The sequence below is a fragment of the Heloderma suspectum genome, chromosome 3 (genome assembly GCF_057233095.1).
Source record: "Heloderma suspectum isolate Gila_16-S chromosome 3, 16-S_ref, whole genome shotgun sequence".
Classification (NCBI taxonomy): Eukaryota; Metazoa; Chordata; class Lepidosauria; order Squamata; family Helodermatidae; genus Heloderma; species Heloderma suspectum.
In genome coordinates, this window is record NC_139460.1 from 262694007 (window position 1) to 262718292 (window position 24286).

The 24286-nt window shown below is 46.4% G+C and overlaps 2 protein-coding genes across 7 annotated transcripts; one reads left to right on the forward strand and one right to left on the reverse strand.

Annotated features, from left to right (window-relative positions):
- Positions 1 to 865: 865 nt before the first annotated feature.
- On the reverse strand, positions 866 to 11591 carry COX15 (cytochrome c oxidase assembly factor COX15). The gene is made up of 9 exons (XM_084846667.1): positions 11485 to 11591; positions 10250 to 10437; positions 6686 to 6808; positions 6257 to 6443; positions 5669 to 5836; positions 3336 to 3417; positions 2908 to 3062; positions 2130 to 2243; positions 866 to 1588 (listed from the first exon to the last, which is right to left on the reverse strand). The coding sequence occupies exons 1-9, from the start codon at positions 11554 to 11556 to the stop codon at positions 1457 to 1459; spliced, it is 1221 nt and encodes a 406-aa protein (XP_084702793.1). The 5' UTR covers positions 11557 to 11591; the 3' UTR covers positions 866 to 1456.
- On the forward strand, positions 11588 to 23572 carry CUTC (cutC copper transporter). 6 transcript variants are annotated; one of them, XM_084846670.1, is made up of 9 exons: positions 11588 to 11664; positions 16248 to 16319; positions 17546 to 17605; positions 18051 to 18260; positions 19648 to 19683; positions 19953 to 20086; positions 21178 to 21205; positions 22083 to 22188; positions 23152 to 23572. In XM_084846670.1, the coding sequence occupies exons 2-9, from the start codon at positions 16250 to 16252 to the stop codon at positions 23261 to 23263; spliced, it is 756 nt and encodes a 251-aa protein (XP_084702796.1). In that variant the 5' UTR covers positions 11588 to 11664; positions 16248 to 16249; the 3' UTR covers positions 23264 to 23572. The 6 variants fall into 6 exon arrangements, with proteins under 6 accessions (XP_084702796.1, XP_084702794.1, XP_084702797.1 ...); XM_084846668.1 differs by lacking the exon at positions 11588 to 11664 and adding an exon at positions 11705 to 11868; XM_084846671.1 differs by lacking the exon at positions 11588 to 11664 and adding an exon at positions 11705 to 11749.
- Positions 23573 to 24286: the final 714 nt, after the last annotated feature.

Consider the following 24286-nt stretch of genomic DNA (forward strand, 5'->3'; position numbering starts at 1 on the left):
GTGTTGGAGCCTCAGCTCCGCGCGCGGATGGTCCTGACCGCACGCCCCCTGCTGGTCCGGAGGGGAGAGAAGCCGGGAGCTGACAGCGGCGGGGGAGGAGGGGGCGGATTAACGCCTCCCTAGCCAGCCTCGGGGCTTGCAGCAGTGGGCAGGAAGGGCCATGCTTTCTTACTATCCACGCTCCAAACCCGCCCTCTCCCCCCCTAAGGAAGAGTAGTGCCCGTTGGGGGAAAATGGTCCCACACTTCTAAAATAAGCAAAATCAGGGGCTCTGCATACTACAGCTGATTCAGCAGTCCACTCTCATCCCCATCCCACTGCCTCATACCATCAACATTTAGAATCATAGAATAGTAGGGTTGGAAGGGGCCTACAAGGCCATCGAGTCCAACCCCCTGCTCGATGCCTGACAGATGGCTGTCCAGCCTCGTCTTGAACGCCTCCAGTGAGGGAGAGCCCACCACCTCCCTAGGTAATTGGTTCCATTGTTGTATTGCTCTGTCAGGAAGTTTTTCCTGATGTTCAGCCAGAATCTGGCTTCCTGTAACTTGAGCCCATTATTCCGTGTCCTGCACTCTGGGATGATGGAGAAGAGATCCTGGCTTTCTCTCTGTGACAGCCATTCAAGTACTTGAAGAGCGCTATCATATCTCCCCTCAGTCTTCTCTTCTCAAGGCTAAACATGCCCAGTTCTTTCAGTCTCTCTTCATAGGGCTCTGTTTCCAGTCCCCTGATCATCTTTGTTGCCCTCCTCTGAACCCTCTCCAGTTTGTCTGCATCCTTCTTAAAGTGTGGTGCCCAGAACTGGACATTTCAATACAGCCATACCCTTTTTGTGTGTTGATAGCAAGGTAGACTGCATAAGGAGATTCTAATAATATTTTTTTAAAAAAAATTCATTGAGAAGCATTTTTTATTAAATAAATTGCAGTAATTCTGAAATATTCAAAGATTAACAACATTCCACTTAAAGATAACATGGTCCATGATACTGCTTCTGAGTAGAATTATGTCCTCCCCACCCCTCCCCTATGTAATGCAGTCTTGAAATGTAGCCAATGCTCCTTCATTTTCACTTAATCTAAATTGCAGGCCCTCTCACCCCATAAAACTACACCATACTAATTCTGAATCTCTTATGCTACAGAGAATGTAGGGGGGTAGAGACACTGAGATTAGTTCATGGCCACAGCTTCAGACAGGTGGCACTGTTAAAACAATCGTAATTCTTTCCAGACAGTCTTGTCAACCTCATGCCTTAAGTAAAGAACAGCTCGACAGATGGTGGTTCAGATTCATCACATTTTGCAGGTGAGTACTCCAGATCATGAGGTTGAGGTGCTGGTCTGTACAGTCCTCTTCTTAGTCAAATTCAGGCTTTCAGAGAGAGTTGCTGACAGCATATGTAGAAAAGGCAGCAACCCTGAACCCTCAGCATCTGGCTGAGAGAGCAAGGCTATTTAGGGATCCGCCGAAGTTCGTGAATCAGCCATAGAGCCACAGTGAGCAACACCAAGGAGCCTGACTGATGAGTGGCTGCTAAAGGAGTTGGGACATACAAGAGTAGTGTGCTGATGCCCAGGGTGACCTACAAGGGAGTAAGAAAAGCAATGAAGTGACAGAAGAAAAAAATGCTTACCCGCCTACAATTTAAGAGTGAGTGAGTGAGGATGTGTGTGTGCGCGCGCGCGTGTATACCTGGATAGATGGATGCCCACCCCCATTTTACACGTTTTTTCCCACTCTTTCTCCTAGCGCAAATAACTTGCTACCAGAGTTCGCTGTGCTTTGTGATGCAGTGCTAATCAAGCTGCTCTTCACCATCTCAGTTTAAACCCAGAACATGGAAGGAGGAGGGATGGGCAGCCACCATAGCATTTCCACAGCACAGCACAACTGCAGTTTTATTTCTACCTTTTGGTCTTAAAGCTAAAAAGAAAGGGCTGTGCAGTGCCATGGTCATTGCTAGTTCCAGTTTTAAATGACTGAGACAGGCATCCAAGACAGCACTATCAGGTACAAACAGGCAGGCCACTGAAAGGAGGGGGAAGTTTTTCATTTAGATCAGAGGACACTACTTGCCTGTTGATGGGAAGTCAAATGGGTGTATTAAAGGACAGAGACTATACCTGGAGGTATGCTACAGTCAGTAAGGAAGCAACTGCCATTCTAGTCCTGCGTGGGAGAGGAATCTTCCTCGAAAGCAGGTACAGACCTGTGATAGCTGTGACAGAGGAGACTCCCTAAAGGAAGAAAAGTACTTACTGAGGGAATGAGAAAAGATCTTCCAATGGCATCAAAGGGCCCCCATTCTCCCATATTTTTAAGGGGGGGATGGGAAGCACTAAACACACAGATCCATACTTGACACACATGCCCTATCCCTAGGCCTATCTTTCTTAGCAGCCCCTGGATGATTCATATGCCCTGTAGCTATTCACCCCATCTCCTTCTAGACACTTCATTAACTGGCTTGAACCCTGGCTCCAGCAGTTCTCCAAATCACACTGGTAGCCTCCACTCGGCTCTCCTTTTATGATCCCACCATTTCTTCCGTAGCTTGTATGTTCAAATACTCGAACATGTAGTTCTCCAAGGGTTATGGTGGTAACAATATCAACATAAGCAGCAGCAGATTTTCAGGATCAAACAAGTTGTAGAGTTGAACCGTCATTCCTACAACCATAAGTGAAAATGATCTTCCCTGGCTCTACTATTTGAAATCCTTTAATTGCAGATAGCATGAACTGAAACTAGTACCATATGCATGCAAAGCATGTGCTTCACTCTGAACTATGAAACCTCCCTTCCCATGCTACCAGTTTATCTGCCACCTGGAACAAACCCAACAGGAGCGTAGCAATTAAGGGAGACACCAGTTAATAGCACAAAGAGGGTGGCACATACTAGAATCCGGTGATTGAACTGCACAGTTGTGGGATTCTCAAATATGTTCTTCAGCTTTGGGGAAAAGGCAAGGAGGTCCTCAGGAATCCAGCGTTCACCCATCTTAGGAAAGGAATTGTACACAAGACCAGCATCCAGCCCTGCCACAAATGCCCCTATAGTTCCAGAGAAGAGAGACTGACACACCTGGAAGTATGCATGTGTAACAGGACTAGCCATCTGAGGTTTAAAGTCATCTAAGTGGGAGTTAAGGCTCTTTCCCCACTGTAGCAGTTTCCAGTTCTGTGTACTGGCACTGCAGGAGGAAGCACCTTCAAGCCACAGAAGGCTAGAACCCATGGGACCTGAGACAAGCTTCCACCCCCCCAGATGATGCTGTTTCCTGCTTCTCAAAAAGAGAGATCAGTGCAACAGTAACAAAGTCTTACCTGAGAGAGCAGTGAGAAAGATGAGGCCTGATGTTCCATGAGCGAACCTTCTCAGGCGTAGGAGTTGGCGGGTTTCAGGTACCTACCAAAACACAAGGGAGAGGATCAGATGGGTATGAAATGACCTCTTTATACATTCTGTGAAGAGCACGAGCAAAGCAACTAAATTTTCCATAGGTTCAACACACATGTCCAATAGACTCCTGGCCAAAGATGAACATCTTTGTTACCCATTAACGATGAATGGCAGCACTTATAGTTGAGGTCGCCTTTCTGTTCTCCTCACACAGCCACTGTGCAGCATGGTTTACATCCAATGATATCTAACTGTGAGTTCAATCTAGCCAAAAGTTACAGAAATCTTGAGTTCTTAATAGCTGTCAGACAGGGCCTATATGTTCAGTTTAATTCTGCTGCCAAATCACCCTACTATCAAGAGCAGAAGTGCAGGCTGCAGAGGCATTTTGTTCCCAGATGTTTATGGAAAGAGAACATGGCCCAGCTTCTTTTGTTGCATTGCCCCTATGCTTTTTTTTTTAAAGCTTATTGAAGGGATGGGGCGTTACTTTCCTTTCTCTGCTCACTCAGGATCCTGGGCTCTGAGGCCTCTCAGGGCACACAAGTGGGATGGGCGCTGCTGCGGGTGTGTATGAGGCAGTCTACTGAGAGGGGGGAGGGGATGGAGAAGGAGAGATGCCCTGAGTCCTGATGGGATGCTACCTGGCAGAACTGGCCTATCAGGCACCATGTAGTCAGCCCATGTAGGAGCCAGGCTATTGGTCCATGTAGTGTTTCTCCTGATTGACTCAGCTGTGCCTGGTGTCAGATCCCCTCCTCACCTTTCTGGAGGATGATCATACACTGGATTTGAACCTGGGAACCTGTGTCAAGAACTTCATTTTCTTTTTGAGTTCTAGCAGTCCGTAAGCTCCCATTTTGCAAAGGCTAAACCACCTGTGTGTGTTCTCTCATAATGTCTCTAGCCCCAAAGTCAGAACAAAGCCTGTTTAACTGGAGTGAGTGATCTCAGCTGCATTCCTGTCAGAACCCTCAGCTCCCTTTAGGGGCTTGAGAAAACTATTCTAGCCAGCCTGTGATTGGCTAACAGGAATCACCTTACAGTTGCCAGGGGCTTGAGCATATAACCAGGGGGTTACAGCTACCCATGGTCTTTGTCTTGCCTTTGCTTTGGACTCCAAGTATCTCCGTTTGGGTCCTGTCCTACTGGAAGACCTGCGCTTAGGTATGTATAGGCAGCTTTGTTATTTTTGCCTTGAAGTATTGTTTCCAAACGTTACTCTGGTTCTTGTGTGTCTTTTATTCCCCTTTCCCAATAAGCTTACTACCTCTTATAGCTGGTTGTCTGTGTGCTTCATTCTAAATTGCCTCGGTACTAAATCCAGAGTCTTCCACTAGGTTAATGCTAGTGTTTTAAGGTTTCAGGCCTAAGCGGATCCGGTAAGGTCTGAGAGTCACCTGGCTCAGGCGGAGCTGGATGTAAAGGGTGGTAGCAGCCCAACAAGCTGGGCTGGTGTTCAGCCTGAGCAACCTTCTGTCCCTACCTATACTGCTGGGAGTTTTAGCAACCCCCTTCCTCCCTTCACACCTGCATGTAAAATGCCAGCTGTTCAATCCAGCTAGGTCTCCTCCTGCAGACCCTATGCTCCTTGTGTCTATGACCAGGTCTAGTGCGTGGGGGAAGGGAATGCTCTGTGATGTAACTGCTTCTTGTCTGCTGCTGTGGGTGAGTGGTTAGAAAGCTGTTCTATGAAGCTTGCAGTGTGGATTTGAGTCCCAGGAGCTCACTTCTTTGCCACTGCCATGACTGTTTTTGCCCAGGCGTGCAAAAGGGGAGTAGGGACATTTCCCCACTGCCCCATGGTGGGTCTGGAACACCCACCTCTTGCTTCCCAGCCCTATGCTCTCCAGAGTGAGTCTGTGGCTCCCCTTGTTCCCCTATCCTCCCTCTCCCTTTGGCTGCTTTGCAAGAGTCTTTCCCTTGTTTTGCATGTTATGCATGTGGTGGTGCCAGGGACATGTCCCATCACCATGAATTCGCTGGCTCCCTCCATGTGTGGGGGCGTAATCATTAGCACAGTCTCTGACTAGTGGGCTCTGCTGGTGTTTCCAGGGATGCTGGGGGTGTGGGGTGTCTGCCTTTTTATGGCATTTTTGTATTTTCTGGTTGTGTCCCCCCCCCCCCAGTTGAGCACACATAGGATTCAACTACCACCTATCTTCCCCCCCCCCATCCCCGCTGCATAATTGTATAAAATTGCTCTGCCTGACTAGCACTCAAGACATGTCCTCTACCTCCCTCACTTTTCACACACCTTGTCCCGTGGCAACAGCAATGAGAGCCCAGTCCACAGGCTGTAGCAGTAAAGAATAAGTGCAGATCCCAGGTGTGCAGCTAGACGGTACTGACTGACCCGAGGGATATCATGAGAGTCCAGCTTTTCCTCTAGTCCACTTTTCACCATGTACCAGCCCAGCAGGCCCTGCCAAAAAAACAGAAGAACTATAGAGGCATTAAACAAAGCCCATTCCCAGCCCTGTTAATATCACGTACTCTCCCTGCCAAGAAAGCAAGGTCTGATACCACCAAAGCAGAGATCCAGTTCACATTTACCATCTCATCTTCCATCACACATTTTAGGGAAGGACATCCTGCATCCCACAGCAAGATGAGAGAACAAAAGGAATAGATCTTCACTGCCTGGCTTCTTCCCTTCTTTGTTGCACAAGCACCCCAAATGCCACCATCTGAAACTTCTGCAGAGCTACTGAAGCTTCACATATAAATCAGCACCAACTCCTGGAGCTTTCAAGGTACCACCGCCTTTCCTGCCCCATGTCAGTTACCTTAGACACCCACCAGAGTCACCTAATGGTTTCAAGGTCCCAGTGGCATTTCCCACCTGGAAGCAGACAAGCCCACAAAGGGCAAGGACATGACCCTTCATGGACCGGTTCAGGTAACCTTTCCTCCAGAAGTAGGCTGCTGGAAGGATATAAGCCAGCCCCACAAGCCGTCCCCACATTCGGTGTGAATACTCCATGTACCAGATAAATTTGAACTCTGTCAATGTCATGTCATGGTTCAGGCTGTTGGATGTGGGGAAAAGATTTGTTTAAAAAAACAAATATACAAACAACAAACCAGCAGCAAGATAGTCATCCATTTCCCTCTTTCCACCTCATTGTCCCTCAAGTAACAGCATCCAAAACATCCTTTTTTCCACATTTGCCCTTTGCTAAGGTAACACCTTGCTGGTGATAGTAAGACTAGATCTCTCTCCCCCAGTGGAAATTTAGTCTTTCAGGGCCTCAGCTCAACCCACACTTACATTTTAAATTCTGGGAATTGCTGGTACTTTTGGAATTCTGCCTCCCACTCCTGCTGTGTCCGGGGAGGCTTCATCTCCCGCACCAAGTGCCAGTCGACCATTGAAAGCCCAGATTCTGTCAGCCTAAGAAAGTGAGCACAGCAAGGATTTACCACTGGGGGAAGTTGCTTTCAAGGTGGAATGTACTGTGTGTGTGTCTGTCTAGAAAAGCAGCATGAAAACATAATGAGAAATCAGAAACTGATGTGGAGACTCAGGAACAATACAGATGCTGGAATGACTATCTGCTCACAAACCTACCAGTGATCAAAAAGATGCATAAGATATGTACACATAATTACATCTGATTAACTACAATACCTCACAAACTTGTTGTGAACACAACAAGGGGGAGAAGAAACATAAATACCACCCATGAAGCAAAGGTGGGATAAAAGTTAACAAATAGCAGTCTGGAGAGCCAGTGTAGTGTAGTGGTGAGAGTGACGGACTGGGAGCAGGGAGATCTGGGTTCTAGTCCCCACTTGGCCATGGAAGCTCACTGGGTGACTTTGGGCCAGTCACAGACTCTCAGCCCAACCTACCTCACAGGGTTGTTGTTGTGAGGATACAATGGTGAGGAGGAGGATAATGTAAGCCGCCTTGAGTTCCTTGCGAGAGGGAGAAAGGCGGGGTATAAATGCAATAAATAAATAAATAAATAAATACGTTTTGTACTTAGAAACCATTATGATGTTAGAAATACCCCTCCGCACATGAACATGCACCAAATGTACTGCTGGGGGGGGGGGGGTGGAGGGGAGAGAGAGAGAATAAACATATCTCATTAAGTCATCTTAATTACACATATACTTTTACAAGGTGGTAGAATTGAATGACTAGGTGCATGGGAAGCAAAGCAAGCCTAGGAAAATAGCCTTGGTTTTGGAGTGTCATTGAGATGCAGTCCATACAATCCTCAGCACACTTACTAAGGAGTATTCCCACTGAGCTCAATGGGACTTACTTCTAAGTAAGTATGCTTCGGATTGCCCTGTTAAGCTGCAATCTTATGCACACTTACTGAAGAGTAAGCTCTATTGAACACAGTGAGATTTACTTCTGGGTAAACATGCATGACGAAGGTGAAAGAAGAAAGTGCAACAGCTGGGTTGCAGTTAAACCTAAAAAACCAAGATTATGGCAACCAGCTTGATTAATAACTGGCAAACAGAGGGAGAAAACGTGGAGGCAGTGACAGACTTTGTCTTTCTAGGCGCAAAGATTACTGCAGACGCTGACTGCAGCCAGGAAATCAGAAGACGTTGACTTCTTGGGAGGACAGCAATGACAAATCTTGATAAAATAGTGAAGAGCAGAGACATCACACTGACAACAAAGGTCTGCATAGTTAAAGCAATGGTATTCCCCGTAGTAACCTATGGCTGCGAGAGCTGGACCATAAGGAAGGCTGAGCGAAGGAAGATAGATGCTTTTGAACTGTGGTGCTGGAGGAAAATTCTGAGAGTGCTTTGGACTGCAAGAAGATCAAACCAGTCCATACACCAGGAAATAAAGCCAGACTGCTCACTTGAGGGAATGATCTTAAAAGGCAAAACTGAAGTACTTTGGCCACATAATGAGAAGACAGGATACCCTGGAGAAGATGCTGATGCTAGGGAAAGTGGAAGGCAAAAGGAAGGGGGGCCGACCAAGGGCAAGGTGAATGGATGATATTCTGGAGGTGACGGACTCGACCTTGGGGGAGCTGGGGGTGGCGACGGCCAACAGGAAGCTCTGGCGTAGGCTGGTCCATGAAGTCACGAAGAGTCGAAAGCAACTGACCGAATAAACAACAACAAACATGCATAGGACTGCACTGTAATGGAGCAGGAGCAATACAGAAGGTATTGCTTCTGTATTGCAATACAGAAGGTATCTCCAAATTACCACCAGAACAGTTAAGCAAGTGACCCAAGCCCCATGATGCAGGGAAACACAAAAAAACCCTACAACACACACATCATGGTGACAGGCCAATCTGAACAGGAGAAAATTTCTTTCTAACATCAAATACAGTAATCAGATAGATTCCAGGATTGAACAAAGTCCATCCACACACTCTAACCAAATATGTTTGTAGAAGGGCAGAAGTCTGCGTCAGTAATCCCCTTTCTAGCTATGTCAGTCCCTGATGCCCTGGGCCTAGAGGAAAGAGGCTGGGTTGGCTGGTATATGAAGCAAACTGAAGGTGAGGAAACAACACTTTCCAACCCAATGAGTCCCAACTAAAAATTCATAACAGAATCTCAGAATATCTTTCATATATTTATTCAGCTGTGTTGAACCTAGTGAGTTTTTGTTTTCATAACTGTTCTAGAAAGACTGTTCCGGAATGTTATACTTTCAGTTATAAGCCTTTTCCTGATCATTAGCCATTCATTCAACAGCCTTATCTTATACATGTCTACTCAGAAGTAAGTCTCATTGCACTCTAAATAGCGTTATGTAAGAATGTGCATCTGAATGTATATCACTTTGCCATATATTCATATTAGAGGCCAGTGATCTCCTGAATTCAGCCTGACCTAAAGCCAGATGTTCCTTCCAGCAAGTAAAACTAGGCTTATAGTGTGTTGGAAGTTTCAGTCAAGCAAGCAGACATGGTCTATTGTCTTATCAAAGTGTTCTTGATGCTGGAGACACAGTTTAGTTTGAGAGATTATTCTTGCTGTTCACACAAAAGTTACTATCGTGTATAGAAACTGTGAGAAATCAAGACCTTTCCTAAGAAACCACTTAACCAAGAATCTCTTGCTGACAGGATTAATGAAGAAAAAACAGTTGTCTCAACTTTGAGCTGTGTTTTCACTTAAAGATAGTATGGGATATATATGTTTCTTACTCAAGAATGTATTAATCAATCAAGAGTTCTTGCTAATCATGTTTTGTCACCCTATTGTTTCCTGTAAAGTGAGGTGATAGCTTCCCTGTAAATCAATGTAATTTAATATGTAATCTGAAAGCCAACTCATAACACTCCTGGGGTGTACACGAGTGTCAGAAACACGGAAAAGTGTGTACTGTCTTTCTCTGCAATCCTAATCAAGCATCTGCAGTCTCTATCTCCCCATATTAGTTTTGTGTATTTGCCTTTTACAATGAAGGAACTGTATGGTTGGGTTGGGGCAGCCTGAAGGACCTTAACCTAGAAGAAAGTGCTTTTTCAGACATGCTCCTCTGGGCCTCTCTGATTTGCTCTCTGAATGCTATCATGTGTCCAACTCAAGCATTCTGACATTGAATTCCTGTCCCTATAAGCCACCTGTAAAATAAGGATTGAAAAGGAAAGGCACAGCATCCAAAGGCCAGGGAGGTCATGGAGGTTCTTTTAGATACACACACTATAAGAAGCAGGCCAGAGTGATAATTCTTTATAGCATCTTACATAGCAGCTGGGCTCTCAAGAAGATGGAAATTGCTCTTTGTTGGGTGCAGAACTATCCACTAAGTCTGTGAGAACTGAGAATCATAGTGTCATAGGTAAACAAAATATGGTGAAGAGGAGAGGCTAACTTCGCTCACCTAGTGATGCCACCCAGCACCACAGCTCCAGCCACAGTGCCACTGCATATTAGGAGCCAGCTCCCTATAGCCCGGTCTGTCACAGCATTGGGGACAGGTGGTACTGCTGCTCTGGGATGGGAAGCCACTTCAGACACCGCACTGTGTTGTGTTCGTCTCTGCGGGCGCTGCCACCACCGGAGACATAGCTGAGAACAGAGAAGGTGGTGAGGTTATTGACAATTAGCATGTATGTCATCGTCCCTGCTCCTGCATTGAGTGTAAGTCCTCAATCCATAACATATTCACAACTAAAATGAAAGAGAAGTACTGTTCACACAAGATGGGGAACCAGGGCCACAGGAAAAAGCTCACTTTACTGTAGACAGTTCAAATCTATCGTTACTATATCAGGAAGGTTGTTTTCAGTGCAGAATATATTATTCTAAAATGCACACTGATAAAGGGCCACATCTTCAGGGATCCCAGAAAAATGAACAGGAACGTCAACAGCTATTGGCCAAGAAGCTCAGCACAACTGAGTTTTCTATTTTCAATGTGTTCTTTAAATATTGCTGTTATGCACTTGTGGGCTTTGCATAGCATTTGGCTGGTCACTATTAGCAACAGGATGAACTCAATGCACCCTTGGACTAATCCATCAGGGCTTTTCTTATGCTCTTTAAATGCTGAAGGTATATGTGGAGAAAGATCGGTGAACTATAGGGATCAAGCTACCTTAGTAGTGTTTTTGTACTTGCCATTTGCCGCCTTTAATGTATCCACTTCTGAAAACTATAAACTGAGCCTGATCTTATAGTAGTGCCTTTAAATATTCACCCATTCATAATTACAGTCTACCAAGTGGAACCATAGCCTGTTGGGGAGGCTTCTCTACCGCTCAGATTTCAATCTCAGTTGAATCAAAACACACGCTTTCTTCACAACCATGGCAGCCCCAGTGACAAAGAGGTGCAGGACTAACCCCAAAAGATGTGTCAGGGTGAAACGTCTTAGGGTCTTGTCTTGGGAAACAGCAGCAGCGCCACAAGGATCGCCAGGGTGGATACCACCTTTTGCTGCATTCCCTTGGCCCGGTCACTTTGGTCTATAGACCGAGGACCTATGCCGCTCCCCGGTTGCCACAGAAACGTGAGCCCACCCCCTACGACTGGTTACGATGTTTTGCCAGACGAAGAGGCTTCTCTGACTCCGTCCCCATTGCCCTGGAAACCGGGTTCCACCCCTCAATATACCTGGCCTGGAAAACCTCCTCCACGAGGGGCCGGCAGGAGCCGAGCCCCTCCTAGCACCGCCCGCAGAAGCATCGTTTCCAGACACAACCCGGAAGCAGCTTTCCTCTGACTCGGAAATAAACCCAAGACTTTCCGGACCCACCGGGAGTCGCGCTCCGTCACCGCGACACCACGTGACAGGTAGGACGGCGCCTCCAATTGCGCGCACGTGCGCGCGGCCAGGACAGGCGAGAGTCGAGAGGCGTGGCTTCCTCCCCCCTGCCAGGTCCGTCTAGCACAGACACCAAGGCCGCCCCCGGAGCCTTCCCCGCCCCCACGGCCGTCCCAGGGGACGCGGAATGAGGAAATGGGACCGGAAGCGGGGGCCGGCGGAAGAGTGTGAGGGTGAGTGGGCGGAGGCGGAACCAGGAGCGGAGGCTGGGAGGGAACATGGGGAGCCCGGAGGGCGGTGTCAAGAGCGGAAATCCGGGTGGCTTTACGCCCTGGGTGTCTTCCCTCTCCCCCCCCCCCCCGCGCTCAGGTCGGGGGTGGTATTGGAAGAAGCAAGGGGTGGTTCTGTGGGCGCCCCTTCCACCGGATATGGGCAGCCGCATTGGCATACACCCGCGGGCAGTGCATGCCAGGAGCGCGGCGCGAGTGGCCTTCCATAGAATCATAAATAGTAGGGTTGGAAGGGGCCTACAAGGCCATCGAGTCCAACCCCCTGCTCAATGCAGGAATCCAAGTCAGAGTATTTTCCTAGATGCAGAACTTGGCATTTATCCCTATTAAATGTCATTCCGTTGTTTTCTGCCCAGCGCTCCAGTCTATCAAGATCACTTTGAATTTTGTTTCTGTCTTCCAAAGTATTAACTATCCCGCCCAATTTTGTGTCATCTGCAAATCTGATCAGCATTCCCTGCACCTCCTCCTCCAAGTCATTAATAAAAATGTTGAAGAGCACTGGGCCCAGGGCTGAGCCCTGCGGGACCCCACTCGTTACCTTTCCCCAGTTTGAGAAGATCCCATTGATAAGCACTCTTTGAGTCTGATTCTGTAGCCAACTGTGGATCCACGGGATCGTTGTTTCATCTAGCCCACTTTGAGCTAGTTTGCTCATCAGGATATCGTGGGGCACTTGTCGAAAGCTTTGCTGAAGTCGAGGTATATTATGTCCACAGCATTCCCACAGTCCGCAAGGGAGGTGACTTGATCAAAAAATGAGATCAGATTCGTCTGGCAGGACTTGTTCTTGACAAATCCATGTTGGCTTCGAGTAATCACTGCATTGTTTTCAGGGTGCTTACAGATGGATTGCTTTATCACCTGCTCCAGAATTTTCCCAGGGATTGATGTCAGACTGACTGGTCTGTAGTTCCCAGGTTCCTCCTTTTTACCCTTTTTGAAGATAGGGACAACATTAGCCCTCCTCCAGTCATCTGGCACTTCCCCCGTCCTCCATGATTTCTCAAAGAGAATAGACAGTGGTTCTGAGAGTTCTTCTGCCAGTTCCTTTATTACTCTAGGATGCAGTTCATCTGGCCCTGGAGATTTGAACTCATTCCAAGTAATTAGGTGTTCCTTGACCATATGCCTATCGATCTCAAGCTGCAATCCTGCCCCTTCAGCCTGTACTTTGCCTTTGCCAGGGGGGTCGTAGACCCTCTCTTGGGAGAAGAGTGAGCCAAAGTAGGAATTGAGCACCTCTGCCTTTTCTTTGTCATCTGTTATCATTTTGCCATCCTTATTTAATAGCTGAACAACCATTTCTTTCCTCTGCCTTTACTCCAGATGTTGGACTGCATCTTCCATCAGCCCTAGCCAGCATAGCCAGTGGTGAAGGGTGATAGGAGTTGCAATCCAACAACAACTGGAGGGCCACATGTTCCTCATCCCTGGTTGTCGGATTTCCTGGAAGATGCTGCTTCACCCTCCAGAGGGGGAATTGGCCTTTTTGTAGGGCAACCCTATGCAGATCTTCACAGAAGTCCCACCTAGCTCAATGCAGCTTCCCCCCCAGGTATCTACTTATGTGGGAGCAATTCCGATTATACTTATGTGGGACTTGCTTCTGAGTGGATGCATATAGGATGGCACTGCCAATAGGCCCTAATCTAAAACAGGCATTGTGTGTAGAAAAAGAGTGTGCCGAAGAGCAGACTAGCCTGAGCCTTTCTCCCTTACATGTTTTGTATCTTCAGGCATGGTTTTACGTTGGTGAATATGAAAAAACCTGCATTCCTCCTTTCTGGACAAATGACATATGATGCCAAACACTTCACTTTAAGCTGCCTCAGTCTTTGTATGAATGCAATAGGAGCTGCAACATACTGATCGGGCTTGGGACTGTGGAGTGGGGGATTTGAACCCTCCCTTCCCCCTACCATGGGCCTCATGAAAATGGAGCTTCTTTTCAAATTATTTTTATTGGAATGAAAGCTTTCACAGATCAGGAAGAGTTTCACTATTTGATTCTTCTGAATAAATACATTAGTCTTTGGTTTCTTTCTCTGTTAAACCAGTGTAATGGTAATAAAGCTACCCTCAGTTCAAACTGATGTTTACTGATGGCATTTTCTAAATTAGTTTTGTTTCACAAATTATATTTGGATGGTTATATTCGGATATATAAAATATTTGTTATTTTCCCACAATAATAGCCCTCACAGCACCTCATTTGTGTTAAATAAAATACCAACAATTAATGACTATCAATAAGCAGACCAAAACAAATAATGCAGGTAAATAGCATCTTATGCCCCTGTGTTGCATCTTCTTGCAATTAGTCACCCAGATTTGCATGGGAACATGTGCCCAAGGGCAAAAGCCATCACTGAGCAAACATGGGTCCTAAACCCTTAGGTATATTATTAGAAAGCTGCATGGTGCTTTTTAAGGTAAGCAGCAGGGATTTGTTTTGGACTGACAGCATTTTAATCATCCATGTAGGAAGTTGCATAAAGACTGCTTGTCGTTCACCAGTATGACAATTTCACATGTGTGTATTTTACTTTTTATGCTTAGAAGCTTGATCAGAGGGAACTTTCTATGGAGCTTAGGAAAGGAACTTTGCACATAGGACTTAATCCCTGTTGATGTTAGTATGTCATATGTTACTGGCCAAAGTTCCAGTTGTTATCAGAGTTTTAAGAATTGCTCTACATCAGCCAAATAGACTCTGCAGTTTACATACTGTGGTGCTCTTGCTGACAGCTGCTCCCACACATCTCAACTTAAGCTCCCTGCAAGAGAGCCAGAAGTTTTTGAACTGTCTGGAAAAAAGTGGGAAGGGAGCCATCTCAGTCCTGCTCATACGTACTCCCAATCCTATTTCCCTGTTTTTTACTTGTCCTATGTGAAAATCTTAGATTCAGCATTACCTTTAGATAATGTAATTGCCTTAAGGACCACCTTCTGCACAAACCTACCAAGGTGTTGAGTTTTTCTGAGACCCTTCCCCATCCCTACCAGTGAGATAGTGACTGGGGCTTATTGGCTGCAGTGTTTCAGCTTTGTCATGCTACCCCCAGGGAGGCTCACTTGGTGCCAAATCTGAGGTCTTTTGGGTGCCAGGATAAGACTGTTTTTATTTGCCCAGGGCTTTAAAGATCTTTTAGAGCTTTTAGTCTGCGGTTTCCTTTGTATGTCGATCTTACTGGTGCTGTTTTGACTAATTTGTGATTTTTATGTGATTTTATTATGATTTAATTTTGCCACCTTGGGGGACTTCAGGCTGAAAAGCAGCTTATTAAATTTTTGTAATAAATACAATAATAAAAGCTGAATCAATGGTAAATTTGATATGTTCTGACAATACAGCACAGAAGCCCTGGCACAAGTCCTCCCGCCACCGTGTCTCCCCGCTTTCTTCCTGCCACTGCATCGCACGTGCCCTCCTTTCCTCTTACTGTCGCTGTGTCGCACCAGAGGGTACATGGGCTCTCTCAAGAACTGCATTAGCCAGAGGAAACAGCTGGCATGGTTTTTCAGAGAGCCAGCCAAAATGCCTGGCTCTGAGGGAATCCCTCCTCAGAACCAGGCATTTTGGCCTGGCCAGCTCTCTGAAGAGCCATGCTGGCTGTTTCCTTGGCCCGTGTGGCTCCCTGAAAAGCCCTCCTGCTTGCCCTCTGGCACATGGCGAGAGGATTTTCAGCGCAAACCAGAGGGCAGTGGCTACTATGGAGAGCCCCACTGGCCACTCTCTTGTTGTGGCAAGTATCGCAGCAGGAGAGCAGCTGGCGAGCATGTCTGGAGCACCCACTGGAGGAGGAGGCGGGCCCTCCTGGTGCGAGCAGGGGAAAGCAGCACAATTCACCCCTTCTACCACTCTGTCGGGGGTTCACCCCACCTCATGGGAGGGCCAGCATTGCAGCATAGAAAACAAGTAAGAAAGCTCCAGGAAGAGCAAGAAGGCAAGGGGGATTCTGGGGATAAGGAAATATTGCAAAGGTAATCTGCAACTTCCAATGTAACTTTTTTTACAGCTGTTTTGCGCTGATAAATATCAAGCGTGATACCAGTTTTCTATCCAGATTGTATGTATGCCTTATAGCATCTGCAGGCAGGATTTGGTTGTGTAGAATGACCACCAATGGGAAGTCTCTGAAGCTTCTGGTTCTGAGGGCTGGATGTGCTTAGGTGATCAAGGTGAAAGAAGCCAGCCGAAAACCACAGGAGGGGCTGGAACTTGAGGTGAAACAAATTACCTCTCAGCAATTATCTGTGCCTCTTCCGTCTGGCAGAGTCCAATTGCCCCATAACCTCTGATTGTGTTTCTCTTCTAGGAATGGCCAATGGCTTTCTCATGGAAGTATGTGTTGATTCAGTGGAATCTGCTGTGAACGCAGAGAGAGGAGGTAATCCCATAAAAAGATGGAAGATGAAAACACCTAAGACTCACAAAGGAGTCCCACCTGTGGGACACACAGACTATATGTAACTGCAAAGGGAGGCATGATCACTCCCCCAAGAAGCACGTAGCCACTCTGGGAGCCCTTTTGACCTGAAGAGCAGGATTATAAAATTGTTATAAATAAATAACCAAGGCTCTGGTCTAGATTAGGACACATACATTCAGGACATGAATCTATATATCCTTTCTAATGTCTGCAGTCCTGTTATTTGCTCTGACCCCTTTCAGGATAGAGCAAACTGCAAATTTACATGAGTACATGGCAAGGCATCTTGTCCAGTCTGGCTTTATCCATTTTAGCAATCCTTTTCTGTTTGAAAGTAATTAAGGGCTCAATCCTATGCAGGTTTAGACAGAAAAAAGGCCTACAACTCCCAGCATGCCCCAGTCACCATGCTGGCTGGGGAATGCTGGGAGTTGTAGGCTTTTTTCTGTCTAAACCTGCATAGGATTGCGCCCTAAGAGAGCAAACCTATGGCCCCTAGACAGAGTCTGCGGGGCCATAGGATACTTCAGATTCCTGGATCTGAGGCCAGAGACACTGCTCCAACCTCAGATCCAGGAGTCCAAGCTCCCTGGACCCACCCCGTCGCATCTGGCATGGAGAAAACCGCACTGGCTGCCTCTACAAGCTCATAAATGTGAGTTCGGAGAGGAGGAAAAGGGGGCAGTTCTGTGGGCAGGGAAGGGAGGAGACCAGGGAGGCCGGCTTACAAAGAATCCTCTGGCCGCCCCAGCTTCTTCCTCTCCTGCTCTGCAGAGTCCCAGCTAGTCTAGCAAAAATGGGCAAGAGGAGTGCAAAGGTGAAGATTACCTCTGGGCTCCTGCTCTGCATAGGATCCCTGTCAGCATCTGAGTTTGGAGGCGGATGGGAATCCCAATACGATTGCGCCCTAAGTGGTCCTCAGCAGAATCATGTAGGACATAAGCTGTATTCTTCAAAACACCAGTTCATTGGTTATTCTGACTGGTTATCTTCAGAGCAAGGGTTGAAGTGTATGTGGGGAAGCTAAATATAGAGGACAGAACTTATGCTTCCTAAATGATGACTTGAGAGTGCCCAGTGCTACCCATTTGTAAGAGATTGCTCCCTCATCTCTATTCTTCATACCATAGATCCCTATAAAAATCTGTTGAGATTTGGAGGTTTAAGTTTTGATCCTGTTGCAGGTGCTGGCCGCCTTGAATTGTGTGCCAATCTGATGGAAGGAGGAACTACACCTAGTGTAGGTGAGTTGGCACATATAGGCGACGATCTAACCCATTGGTTTGGTGTAGTGTGTAGTAGTACTGAACAGTGAGGAGAAACTAACTGATCCTGTAGAAGTTTTGTAAAATGGACCTCTGCTCCTGGAACAGGAAATACCTGGTGTTCCACTTTTTCTTGTAGCTGAGGCAAGAATATTGAGCTATTAGCACCTTCTGAGCTTACAAAGCAGGCTGTCATTTTGAGATCTGATTTCATCTTCCCCTTCTGCTTCCAAGTTCTGCAGAGAGGGCTTAGAGCCCCTTCCTTTCTGTTTTCCCTTGCTGCTGCTGCTGCAGGATCCTATGCTGAGGGTCTAGCTCTGTCTATTTCCTCTTTACCTAGTTCTAGGTTCACTTCTTGCTCTACTCATAGACCCTGGCAGCTCTTAGTTGATACCATGTCCTAACCCTCTCCTTTTGCCTACAGGGCTTCTGCAAGTGGTGAAGCAGTGTATACGGGTGCCCATATTTGTGATGATCCGCCCCCGTGGGGGTGATTTCCTCTATTCTGACCGGGAAGTGGAAGTGATGAAGGCCGACATTCGACTTGCCAAGCAACATGGGGCAGATGGACTGGTATTCGGAGCCTTGACAGAGGATGGGCGTGTGGACACAGAACTCTGCACAGCATTGCTGGGTGAGAAGGCCTTACTTTCCATAGGGTATTTCCATGTATTTGGTCCTGGCTTGACTTGTGACTGTCATTGTAGGGTAATACCAGCTGGTGATTCCATGGCTCAAACGTCTATGAGCAACAAAGGGGGGGATTAAATGATCTCATACAGGTAGGAGGTACAGCCCCACTCCCACAGGAGTTGCTTGGTAGAGGCTGCCTCACTATTCTGAGCTATGGTGTGTGTGTGCAGTAGTGGTGAGCCTAAGGGAACAAATGTGCTTGATGTCCCCTCTGCTGAATACTGGGGGGCGCCCTGCATCATGATTAGAATTAGCCCACTTTTCAATCCCAGCCCACCTTTCTTTGTTGAACAAGGGGGACAACATTTGTCATCCTTGTCGAGTTTCTTCTGCTGCTTTTTAATCCTAGATCTCATGATCAGAGAAAGGAAGTACCAGATATATGCCCAGTTGTTCACAACCCCGAAGACAGCCCAGCTAGTCTCAACATCTGTAACTAGGAAGGGGATTGATGGAGTCCCAAATAAGCTCTGTGCTAGGGAATGCTGTTTGTTTGTTTGTTTGTTTGTTTGTTTGTTTTTAAAATCTCTAAACCACTCTTCATGCAAATGGATTCCAGGGGTATGGGAGGAGGTGCTCCTTCAGATATTTGAGTCTGCACCAGCACCTTGAATTGGGCTTGGAAGTGAGTAGGCAGCCAATGTAATATTTTCAGAATTGATGTAATATGGCTTCACATAACTAAACCAGTCAGAGTTCTAACAATAGTTTTCTGTACTGATTGAAGGTTCCACGTTGTCTTCAAGGGCAGCCCCATATATAACACATTACAGTAATCCATCCAGGAATTCCTCAACAGCAAAGAGGCTGACAGAAAAGGAATTAAGTTAGAAATGAAGCTCCTTTAACTTGGTGGGTGATTAATCCCCAGGCTATCTAGAGAGAGGAGTGGATGCTTCTTTATTCCATTCCAAGATTACTTTTCCAGTAAGTAAGCCTAATGTGTGAGTGGCTTGATACACAAAATATGGAAAGAGATTCTCTGTGAAGAGCTAGGTAGGTAATGAGTAGTCTCAACGGAGATTGTTGACTTAACCTTTGTAAACCGCCCAGAGAGCTTCGGCTATGGGGCGGTTTAGAAATGTAATAAATAACAACAGCAACAACAATAACAACAATAGTCTCAACTGATGGGAATGGATGATGAATCTATACTGCAGAAACAGAGTCTGGTAACTACTATACAACTATCTGGCTGAACCATTGGGAGAGGCTCCCTTTCTCTCCGGGGCCAGTACTACAAGGGTTGCCTTTGCTGGGAAAGGAAATGTTGTTCCTTCAGTAAAGGTGCACTAGCCATCTTGGATCTGTTTTTTGTTTTTTTGTAGCTGCTTCCCGTCCTCTGCCAGTTACCTTCCACAGAGGTGAGTTTCTGGGGCTTGGAGCAGGGAATGGAAGCTGGACTGCTGTCTTGCAGAGTGCAAGCCCTTGTACTATGACCTTGCCTGTTAGGGACTATAAGAATGTAGCCTCAGAGTTGCACACGTTAGTGCTGCCTACCAGGGATTTGGGGTCCTGCATGGCCTGCTGTTTGGAGGCCACCACTCCAAACGTGTAGTTTACATCCAAATCATAAGATTTGTCTTCTAGAAAATTTGCCAGTACAGACTGACATGCTCCATTTCAACTGCAGCTTTTGACATGGTCTATGACCCTCTGGCAGCCTTGGAAACACTGATATCAATGGGTTTCGAACGAGTGCTGACTAGTGGCTGTGACAGCTCTGCCTTGGAGGGGCTGCCCTTGATAAAGCGGCTGACAGATCAGGTGAGGTGCCATGTCTTGCAGCTTTGTAACTCTGCTGATACCTTTTTCTTACCTTCTTGGAGTTCCCTGCATAAAAAAATCAGGCAATGCACAGTGGAAGCAGAAAAAACAGCAGCTAGTTGTCAATTGTGGACTTCAGATGGGTGAGGGCTTTGCACTGATGAAGGGTACTTTCTGGCTTACCAGCTGATTATACAGAATCTGTGCCTGGCACCATCTGTTATTATAGCTCCTCTTGATATCACAGTAATCCCCATAAGCTCATACAATAAATTAGCTCCATTCTCCTCTACTAGATACACAATATATGTGTATAGCACACACACATACATCCCACACATCCAGCAGAATACACAAGAGCCAGAAAAAGTCAACCTAGAAGTCATCCACTTATTTAACCGTTGCTTCCACACTCTTTCACAGAGGGGTAAAGTTGAAGCAATCCCAGTGTTGGGCTGGGAGACAGCCTGCCTCAAGATTTCTGTAAAGTGGAATGTACCAAATAGAATTTCCTTGTAGTAGAGGGAGTTGAGAAGCATGACAGAGTTGTGAATTGGGGACATTAATTGTGTGGTTCAAGTCCTTAAAATCCCATGGTAGAAGTGAATGAATCCAGTGCTTTAGCCAGACTCAGAGCCAGCAGTCGCATGGCCCAGGGTGCCCTTTCTGATCATTCTACAATATGCTGCCACAGTCGACAAACACAGAAAGATCCCTGCTGCTGTGGGTTCCAGCATGTTGAGATTGGGCAGTTGGGTGGAGGATGATCAATAAGCACATTGTTTCCCACCGTTCACTATCCTGAGATAGAGATGGAGCTTCGTAGGTGCTCAGTCCTTCTAACAAGTTTGCAGAGGTGAAATCGATACGGTGATGGACTTAGTGGGGAACTAACTAATGGAGGCACGCACAAGAGACTCAGTATGACAGTAACTTACTTGGAACAAATCACTAGAAAAAACATAAGAAGCCAAAATTAAATTCTGAAGATAAATAAGTTCTGTATCTTCCTAAACAAGATGGTTATCCCTCCCGTGTTACATTTTCTCTTTCAAGCAAGTCTACTAAATCCCTTTTCTCTTCCTTTTCAGGCTAAGGGCAGGATTGTTGTAGTGCCAGGTAGGACTCTGCTGTGAATACCACTAGTTGGTAGAGGCCAGAGCTCAAGCACCAGCCCAGTAGGTAGTTAGGTACCTCCCATATCCCCAGGTGTTTAAAAGTCCAGAGATTGTGCTAGAGAGTTTCATTTCCTTTTATTTTGTATGAGAGTGGACTGGAGCCCTGTGGTCTCTATGTAATATCTGTTTTAATTGCAAATATACAAAAAGAACATAACAGAAATAAAAAGGGTCCTATAATAGGGAGCACAACTGCTGAAACTGCCTCGGATTCCCAGGGCAATAGTGTGGACTTCCCAGCCTGCTTCTAATCTAGCTAAACTCACTGCTGTAGACTCCTTGCCTCTGTCAAACCAAATTCAAACTGCCAATTTCTCCTAGCTATCTGTCCTTTCCCCAGACTCTGATAGCTATGACATTATGAAGACAAAGGAGAGCGATTTCTAGCCATCAAGGAACATTAACATACTTTTATCATGTCCCTGACCCATTCATCCTAGTTAAGACAGCCAAGCTGGTAACAATATATTGTCCAGTAGGCATGTGCTTCCTTTTAGGAGACATAATATCTCTAGGGGGCCAACCTGCTGCAGAGCTGTGAGTGCAGCATCCCTGACTAATCATTGGTTGTCAGGGAAATGGGCCCATTCATTTGATAGCTGATTATGTCCTGATAGATGCTGTACATCAGGGATGCAGAACCTCACCTTGGCACCTGGAATGTTTTTTAAAGTTCAACCCCAGGTTCAGAGCAAAGGGCTTTCCCCCTTAGATTCTAAATATAAATACAGAGACAGATTCTAGTCTCTGTATTTCTTGAAGTAATGATCACGGCTTTACTTCATCTTTGTGACTGAGCAATGGTTTCTCTCTGCCAGGGGGAGGCATAACTGAGAGGAACCTACAGAGAATCCTTGAAGGCTCTGGTGCTTCTGAGTTTCACTGCTCAGCGCGCTCAGCCAATGACTCAGGCATGAAGTTCAGGTAATGGAGCAAGATTCTTCCCTGACCTATTGAGGGGCCCAAGCTTTGTTTGCACCTCTTGATGTAGCTCCACTATTTGGGATACTAATCTGGTTAACAACTTCAGGAGCACTGGAACCCGACAGCTGCATTCAGCTGGGACCAAGCCCTGGGACTGGTGCATTGTGAGATTCTGTCTGTGCTTCCTAGTTTCAGATGGGGTGAGTGAGATAGCATCGAACTGGCTACATTTTACATTTCTGATATTTTGGTAATCTTGAGAGCTGATTATGTCCTGATGGATGCTGTACATCAGGAATGCAGAACCTCAGGCCCAGAGGTCAAACCCATTCCGCTTGGATTCCTAATCTGAACCTCCAGGGTTCCCCAGATTGCCCTGTCCCTTTCTCCCAGCCCCACCTACTTTCCACTGATTACTGATCGTTTTGTGGTTTCCCGGCCTTCATGCAGTTTTCCCCAATTTTAAAAGGTTAAAATGCCTCTCTTAAGGCTTAGTTACTGGCAGTAAGAGCTTTAAACTAAAATATGCTGATATTTTGGCCACACTTCCCTTGCCTTTGGCCCCACCCCTTTGCTTTTGGCCCTGCCCCTTTTGCCCCGCCCATGAGTGGCCCCAGGAAACAGGAAAATAAGAGAATGAAGATAACCTTTCCACAGTGGACAGCAATCTAGCCTCCAGTTCAGTCTTGCATTGGGACTTAGGACATGACCAATATGTGGTTGTCCCATGGATGGGAAAATTCCTTCGCTATGACTCTGTGTGTATTGCAACAATGTTCCCCTTTCTCAAGGTTCCCCTTTGTGCTTCTCCAAAATGAGTTTGGCCCTTGGGCTGGAAGAAGTTCAACACCCCTGCCATACATTGTCCAAACGGAGGGGAATAGGACTTGGGGTGGCTCTTTCCCTGATTGTTCCGGGTTCACATTCCAGACCATAACCCATGACATGTTGGTTTTCTTTTAGAAACCCCAGCGTTACCATGGGGGCCTACCTCTCTACACCTGAATATTCCACCAAGGTGGCGGATGTGGCTAAAGTGAGGACCCTGAATGCAATTGCAAAGAATATCCTGTAGAACAAGATACTGTGGGACAGGAAGACCCGGTGCCCTGTGACCTGCCCAGCCCTTAGGCATAGACACTTCTATAGCATCCTTGCCAGCGCTTAAAGGACATGGGTCAATCAAATGAAGAAGCCTGTGCTTGTTTTCCTTTTATTCCCACTTTCTGGTCTTGCTCCATAGTCTTTTCCTTAATGTTGTGAATGCCATTTGCCTGTGGGGAGCAAGCTATGGGGAGGGATGGGGCTTAGCTAAAAGGGCACTTACCATTAGGCAACACTGCCTGTGCCTGTCACTTCTCAAATAAACGCTGAAGCTGTTCCATGTCACTGTAGCTCGTCTTCACGCAGAGACCATGGCAAGGTGTTGAACTTCTTCAAATGGAATTGTGCCAGGGTTGTGTCCTGACCTGGAGAGGGCCTCCAGTAAGTGTTCCAGGCAGCAGTGATGAGTGTGTTGGGGCTTCTCCTTCTTCCCAGCCCTGTTTGTCTGGAATGGAGGTCTCTGCCTCTTTGGAATACAGGGATCAAGCTGAGCTCTGCCAGAGGAATTCTGCAAGAGCTGGGAGATCTTTCTCTTATGCAGAATGGACAGGTGAGGGAGCAACAACCGGGTGGGAGAACAGCTCAGTGCCTTGTACCTTTGTACAGGATTTGTTTAATGACTTGTAAATGGTCAGGTAGTGGGTCTTGCCACACAGAGAGCAGGAGGGAAAGTGGGGTGGGGATTGCCCTGTGAGCAACAGTTTCTTGCCCTTACAGCGTTTGCTTCCATTTTGCAGAGAATCATTTATTTGTTGGTTACATTTTTAAACCATTTGTTCTCTGGGTGGTATACAAATACATTGTAATAATAAAATACAAAATTAAAATTAAAACTATAACAGATAAAATTGTGCAGGATAAAACCAAAGTAAAACCAACAACAGAGGATAAAATAATGCAAAAATCTGAAAACACTAAAACAGTTTTCTAAAAAGCCAGGAAAAAATAAAAAGGTCTTCACTAGGTGCTGAAAAGACCACTATGTGGGTGCCAG

Coding starts and splice junctions, on each gene's coding strand:
- COX15 (XM_084846667.1), bottom strand. CDS start 11,556: ATGCTTCTGCGGGCGGTGCTAGGAGGGGCTCGGCTCCTGCCGGCCCCT. Junction 6,809..10,249: donor GTGCTGGGTGGCATCACTAG/GTGAGCGAAGTT, acceptor TCACTTTCTTAG/GCTGACAGAATCTGGGCTTT. Junction 5,837..6,256: donor GTGGGCTTGTCTGCTTCCAG/GTGGGAAATGCC, acceptor TTTTTTTGGCAG/GGCCTGCTGGGCTGGTACAT.
- CUTC (XM_084846668.1), top strand. CDS start 11,823: ATGAGGAAATGGGACCGGAAGCGGGGGCCGGCGGAAGAGTGTGAGG. Junction 16,320..17,545: donor TGTGAACGCAGAGAGAGGAG/GTAATCCCATAA, acceptor ATCCTGTTGCAG/GTGCTGGCCGCCTTGAATTG. Junction 20,087..21,177: donor TAAAGCGGCTGACAGATCAG/GTGAGGTGCCAT, acceptor CTTCCTTTTCAG/GCTAAGGGCAGGATTGTTGT.